General features: G+C 38.7%; 1 protein-coding gene across 2 annotated transcripts in view; it reads left to right on the plus strand.

Annotated features, from left to right (window-relative positions):
* LOC110451909 overlaps positions 1-5766 on the plus strand; it is a 12004-nt gene extending 6238 nt beyond the window's left edge. For both annotated transcript variants that reach the window (XM_021500133.1, XM_021500134.1), the window contains exon 3: positions 3542-5766. In XM_021500133.1, the coding sequence (XP_021355808.1) occupies positions 3542-4305 (764 nt within the window). In that variant the 3' untranslated portion in view covers positions 4306-5766. The remainder of the gene's footprint in view (positions 1-3541) is intronic.
* The last annotated feature ends 1441 nt before the right edge of the window (positions 5767-7207 follow it).

Genomic DNA, 7207 nt, shown 5'->3' on the forward strand with positions numbered 1-7207 from the left:
CCAGGGTACTGATATTGGGCCTGTAGCATGCTGGGATGAAGGACTATCAAGTTTGTTCAACTGAATGACCTTGACCAACTTTCAAGGTCACAGGGTCAAATGTCGTAAAATCTTCAAGCGACTTCTTTTCAATAAGCAAAAGGGCCAGGGTACTGAAATTGGGCCTGTAGCATGCTGGGATGAAGGACTACCATGTTAGTTCAAATGAATGACCTTGATCCACTTTCAACCTAATGTCCTTGTTCAACAATCAAGGTCAGAGGCGTCATATGTTTAAATCTTTTAATAGGTTCTTATGAAATCTTAAGATTACAAGTGTCAGATTAATAACAGGTGAGCGATGCAGGCCCATTGGGCCTCTTGTTTGATTTACAATTCATATTTACCTTCACAGTAAATTTCAAACCATTCTTGAAAATAAAAGTATTACACTCGATAATCATAGGACATGTAGCAAATCTTGGTGTCTTACATTTGGATACTTCTGGTGTTACCCAAGAATTATCAAACTTAGAACATGTCAACATACGTTTCAAGTTTTTAGGTTGGCGTGTACAGCGTAAAATAGCATGTTTATTAAAAATGTTTCTCATACGCCTGCTACTTTGCTTTAACTCTTCACATTTGTTCTTTATCACAGGAAACATATTACAAGTCCGTGGATTGAAAGTAGAAACAAAAGGAACTAACTTTGATTCATCCTTTAGTTTTTGTAGACGGGAAGTAAAGGGTCCCTTTCATTATCTCAGTAGGATAACATTGAGCTTTAAGGTATTGCTTTAGTTGTTATTTTTTCTATATATATATATATATATAAAGAATAAAAACATCAATCTGTCAGGCGTATGAGAAACATTTTTAATTTTATACAGAAAGCTATTGAAAAGGGACCCTTTACCTCCCGTCTACAAAAACTAAAGGATGAATCAAAGTTAGTTCCTTTTGTGATAGTGCATCTTGCGCAAGAATAGGTCCTCTACGTCAGCGTTCCTTGTCCGCGATGCTCTCAGCTTAATTGCTGCCTTTGGCTGTCTTTAACCGAGAGGACTATTGGTTTTATATAATAGCTATATTTTCAATTATAGTATATCAGTTTTATCTTCTTGTAATATGATGTATTTGTACATGTAACTGTTCTGTTTCACTGTGTCTTGAAAAAGGAGCGGATCGCTCCGAAAATTTGACAACCTAAACTTGTCCACACTGTTGGAATTACTTCTTTGCCCCATATATATAAATATATATATACTGACATTTTTGCTAAGGATCACCTATACTTTGAAACAAAATCAAAATGTTAGAAAGGATATTATATTTTCCTTCCGTACTGTTTTGGGCGAATATGTTAGCCTTCCAAATCGTCCTGTGTGGTGTGTTCAGTCAACCATAAAAGCGCGCGCACGCTTTTCCACGTGTACAGCCCCTTTCAAAAGCTAGGCTAGGCTAAGTAAGGCGTTGTTCAAATTATTAAGGAAATCAATTTGATGAATATTCTTTGCGGGTTTTTGTTTTGATATGGCACAAAGACGAACCAGACATCGGTTAAATGACGGTGATATGAATAGGGGCATCGTAATGCTGCAAACTAGCATGTCTCAACGTCAGGTTACGGAACCCCTTCAAGACGTCATGCTGGGGGTCGTTCTTGGGCTACAACGCAGCGCCAAGGCAGATTTTTCTCATACAGGCACGGCGTCACAGGTTTCAGAAAGCCACAGCTTTACGAAATGACCTCCTAATGCTTCTGGTACCCGGATAGTCACTCAGATAGATAGGAACCGTCTTCATGAGTCTGGTTTAAGGTCACGTAGACCAGCAATACGAGTTCCCTTAACTGCCCGCCATGTTAGGGACCGATTAGAGTGGGCCCAAACTCACAGCACTTGGACTCTTCAGGAATGGGAACTGGTTCTTTTTACTGACGAGTCCAAATTATGTCTCGACTTCACCGACAGGCGCGTTAGAGTATGGAGACGACATGGGAAGAGGTTCCAGGCAGGTAACGTTGTGGAACATGACCGATATGGCGGAGGTTGAGGGATGGTGTGGGGAGGCATAAGCCTTCGTGGGAAAACTGACCTCCATGTCTTCCATAATGGTACCGTTACGGCCAGATTTACTGCGATGAAATCCTTGATGCCTATGTCGGACCCTACGCTGGTCCGATCGGCCCTGACTTCATCCTTATGGACGATAATGCTAGGCCACATAGAGCAAGGGTGACTGAGCAGTACTAAATCCCATCGCGCATGTGTGGGACATGATGCAGACAGCTCTCACTGCCAGCAATGTTCAGCCAAGAACGCTCCAGGAGCTGGGATCAGCTTTGGTAGCCGAGTGGAACGCTATCCCCACAAAACCGGATACGCGATCTCCATCGGGGCATGCGCAGACGTTGTGAAACTGTAATTGATGCTCATGCGCGTCACACTCGATACTAAAACAGTTTTTGTTTATTTAGGATGAGTTTTGTTCAATTTCAGTTATTTAGTGAATACCTCGTTGTTACCAATTTTAAGGGTAACCCTTTTCCTGTGGCTCATTTTCCGACTGTAATTACGATTTTTGGAATTTTTGCATGCTGATGAATTAAAAGAACAATCAATTTTTCAAAAATAATCTCAGTATAAACCAAATAAAATATTTATTTTCACATATGCCCAAAAATAAAAGTGATCCTTAGCAAAATGTGAGTAGTATATATATCACACATGTGGTCGCCTGTGACGTAGATAGCACTTACTATGGATGGTTAGTAACATATCGTCTCATTGTACCTTATTTTCCATCTTAAAGCGGACCTATGGAACATGTTATATCTTGCGAATTATTTAGTAAAAAGTGATGTCTTAGTGTTTCTGCGTTAGATGAAAAACAGGTGATGGATTGACAATTGGAGCCAGAATGTTAGAAACATATTTAAGCAGTGATCAGATGATGGCTGATAAGGATAGACAATTGAAAGGAAAGCGTTGCAATCACATAATTTGTTGTCTATGATGTTTGATGCAAATGGATGTATTTAGTCTACGTTGAATCACTTGGATATTGTTTTTAGATTTTGAAAGTTTTATTTTCGAGTACCACGAGCTTGTGTGGGATACACTACTCTAGCTAGGTGTGCTCTCTAACTGTATAACTCGAAGGACCTATTTTTAGTTTGCCGAATGGATGTAATATTTGAGTAAACCAGCAAAGGTTTTCTTTACATGGATGCCCGGATGTCTATGTGTGATATCTCTCTTTGCTTGTATATCATTTAGAAATCAAACACTGTACGTAGATATGGATTTTTAACTTTTGACGTTAAGTACCAATGATACGTCTTAAATGGGTTAATTGCCCGTATGTTGCAGTTAAATATTTACATTGCTTGACTTTTTTCATTAACGTACTAACGTTTTGAGAAAGTTGTTTAATACTTTGTATTTAGAACTATGGATTATAATATACGGCCTTAATTCCCAGTTACATCTGATTTATGCATTGTTAAGTAGTCGTTTTGGCTATAATATTATTTATATATAATTTTCTGTTGTAGGTCACATTAGTGTTTGGAACGTTGCGAAGATGATATCGAGCGCTGTTGATGTATTGTGTAGATGTGGGTATACCGAGAGAGAAGCCGCATTAACCGATACCCGACGTGCTTTTCTTGTTCGACAGCGTTTGGTAATCTCTCCTCGTTTGCACTCAGAAACCTCCAAAATAATCGACACCAATATTTTGGTAACCGCTACTGCTGGAAAAGTAGGAAAATCATCAAGGACGTCGAACGCTGAACTTAGGTCAAGTGGAAGTGATGTCGCGTTTGTAAAATGTGCATACACCGGCGTTTTGTTTGATACCAACATTAACAGACCAGTGCCGTACCCAAAATGGTTTGCCGAAAAATATTGTTCTCCACTTTCATATATTGACAATAGTCATATACAAGCTAAGAAGGATATGGTATCTTTCCCTTCAAACGCTCACAGGACCCAGCTGAAAGTCCGTCACAGTGATACAGATTTCAACATGCACGTGGCCAATGCGGAATATTTACGTTACTGTATGGAAGCGGCCACAGATGCCTCTATATCCGGATACTTTAGACATTTCAGCCGAGACATGTGTTGGTACCCTGTACTGGAACTTGATATCATATATCTCGCTCAGTCTCGACCCGGCGAGATGTTGGATGTCTACACCTGGCAGGACGAATATGATATTCAGGCCATATACTTTTCTATCCATCGAGATCGAACCGCCATTGCTGTTTCTGCTTTCAAATTTGGATTCGGTGAAAATACATCTCACCTTTGACCAAAATCGTAGAAAACTACGGAGACATCAAGTAGACATTAAGAAATAATTACATATGAATACATTTTGAGATAAATTCACACCTATTGGGCATGTGTTCGCAGATTAAAGGCCATATGATCTTTTAAACATATATAAGATACAGCTTTAATCTTCCAACCACTTTATCTTCCTATAAACAGGGGCCGGATCATCACGGAAGGATTGCCAAGACAAATTTGTAAAGAAAGAGGCTAGTCTGTGCCTCAAACATTGGTTAGATTGCCATTGACTTGTATAAAAGGCTAAATCTTTATGCTGTTTTAATATCATTTGATATCACAGACCATGCCTGGAAGTATTTGTGTTTTCTCTTAATGACAGTTTCTTGTCTATAAACAGTATTTACAAGGTGGAATACTATTTCCTTATGCTTATTTTGAGGAAAACATTTTGGTGAGACAAAACAGAAAATGTTTTAGAAGTGTTTTGAAAACAAGTAACAAAGACGGCAATATTCTAATAGATATACAGGCTGTTGGGTTAATTCACCAAATAGGCCGCAGTCACAAGTAGGAAAATGCCGACGGGTCCATGGTACATTGTTTGTATTGAAATGCAAGAACACCAATGGATCATTTAATAATTCACAATAGATAATGTCAATGTTAATATACCAAGGATCTTCCCATCTTTGTATAATTCAATTCTATAAGATCAGGTGGTACGTTTTGTTGTTACAGACCGACCAGAGATAATGTTTATGAATCGTATCAGCAGGACCGATTTGCCTTGGTGATCGTTTAAGTGATGAAAACCAAGTGTAAATCAAGCGAGTGTGAATTTGACTACAGAAATAGATTATTTATTTGACACAGGATTGAGTGCTGGGTGAGTTCTGTGAGATTTTCTATGTAACACAGGATTAAGTGCTGGTGAGTTCTGTGAGATTACTATCTAACACAGGATTGAGTGCTGGGTGAGTTCTGTGCTCCTTGTTCCTTTGAAGACTTCATTGAATAGATTATCTATCTAACACAGGATTGAGTGCTGGGTGAGTTCTGTGAGATTATCTATCTAATTCAGGATTGAGTGCTGGGTGAGTTCTGTGAGATTATCTATCTAACACAGAATTGAGTGCTGGGTGAGTTCTGTGAGATTATCTATCTACCACAGGATTGAGTGCTGGGTGATTTCTGTGAGATTATCTATCTAACACAGGATTGAGTGCTTGGTGAGTTCTGTGTTTTTTGTTCCTTTGAAGAAAACAACTGTGCACAAACAGTTTTTATTATATTTGCAGTTGATTATTTATTTATTCATTGAAATTATTCTGCTCATGTAGGTTTCCGATCGCATTTGAACTCTATCAACACTGATGGGTAGTTTGGACTGAAATGATTAAGAGAAAATAATCTATGTATAACTACACTGATGGGTAGTTTGGACTTGTATGAATGATAAATATACACATTTCATTCATGCCAAAATCGATTTGCTTTTGTTTTAAAGCGTCAATACCTCAAGTTCTGAGGCAACGCTATTTACCAATCATATGTCTTATAGTACCTTGAACATATTAGAACACTGAAATCATAACTCGTCATTTCTCATAAAGCAATGTTTGCGCTTGTTTTTAACAAAAAGGATCATGAAAAAGAAAAGTACATTTTATGATGTATATTTCAACATGTCACATCTTAATTCACATCGATTACTCGGGTAGCAACAACAAAACGACAAGGCACTCAATTAAGCACGATAACAAAATTCGGCCTTCATATCACACAAAGAAATAACAAGCTCTTTAGTACCGAATTATCTGCGACATGAAAACACCGTTTGTAGGGGAAACTGGGATGTAACTATCAAGAAAGGGAAAGTTCACGGTCCGAAATCGTCCCGCTTAACAACTTTGAAGTAAGTCGTCCTTGTTGGTCATGTTGTAAGCAAAGCTCGAGGAAAGGGTTCAAGTAGAAGCGTATAGTTGAAATTATCCTTTACTTTTATAAAAGCTATTCGCTACTTGATATGATGTAAAGAAATAAATGTTAAAGTTTGCAAATTCATTATCGTACATAAGTCAGAAAGGGTCCTTACGACATAGCTATTTGATATCCGAAACAATTTAGAATGTCCATTGCTTGGAAAAAAATTGATTATGTTAGAATAATATTAGAGATGAAGTTCTACCACAGAAGTTCTATCACTATGGTCGGAAATGAGAGTCAACACTCTGGGTATTGCCTATACGGATGCATTGCCTACACACGAGTTTCGCCGTACACATTATATATCTTGACTAAACTACAGGTGTTTAGACCGTATTTATAAAATCTCGATCTCCTGTGGTTAAACATAATGGTTGGAAGTTAGAAATGTCCAAGAAATATCACCTAGCTAATTCTGTTAAGATCAAAATCGCATTACGCTGTATATTTTGTCTCTCGCTGTTGTTTTTAAAACTGTATACTGGAAAGAAATATTGAATTTCTTTATCAATCTATTATTAATCTATCCCCCCCCCCCCCCCCCCCCCCTCCTCAAAGCTAAAATATGGGTAGTGATAACGAAACAGCATGCTATTGATCATAACCAATCGACATCACATAACACAAAAAGACAGTGTATTTAATGACGACCATAGATCTCCCTAGTCTTTATCAGCCTCCGTCTCTGGAAACCCTGTGTTGTAAGTTGGTCCGTCAGCAGTCGACATCGATCCCGGAAACCCTGTGTTGTAAGTTGGTCCGTCAGCAGTTGACATCGATCACGGAAACCCTGTGTTGTAAGTTGGTCCGCCAGCTGTCGACATCGATCACGGAAACCCTGTGTTGGAAGTTGGTCCGTCAGCTGTCGACATCGATCACGGAACCCCTGTGTTGTAAGTTGGTCCGTCAGCTGTCGACAGCGATCACGGAAA

Source organism: Mizuhopecten yessoensis, unplaced genomic scaffold (assembly GCF_002113885.1).
Source record: "Mizuhopecten yessoensis strain PY_sf001 unplaced genomic scaffold, ASM211388v2 scaffold6287, whole genome shotgun sequence".
NCBI classification, from domain to species: Eukaryota; Metazoa; Mollusca; class Bivalvia; order Pectinida; family Pectinidae; genus Mizuhopecten; species Mizuhopecten yessoensis.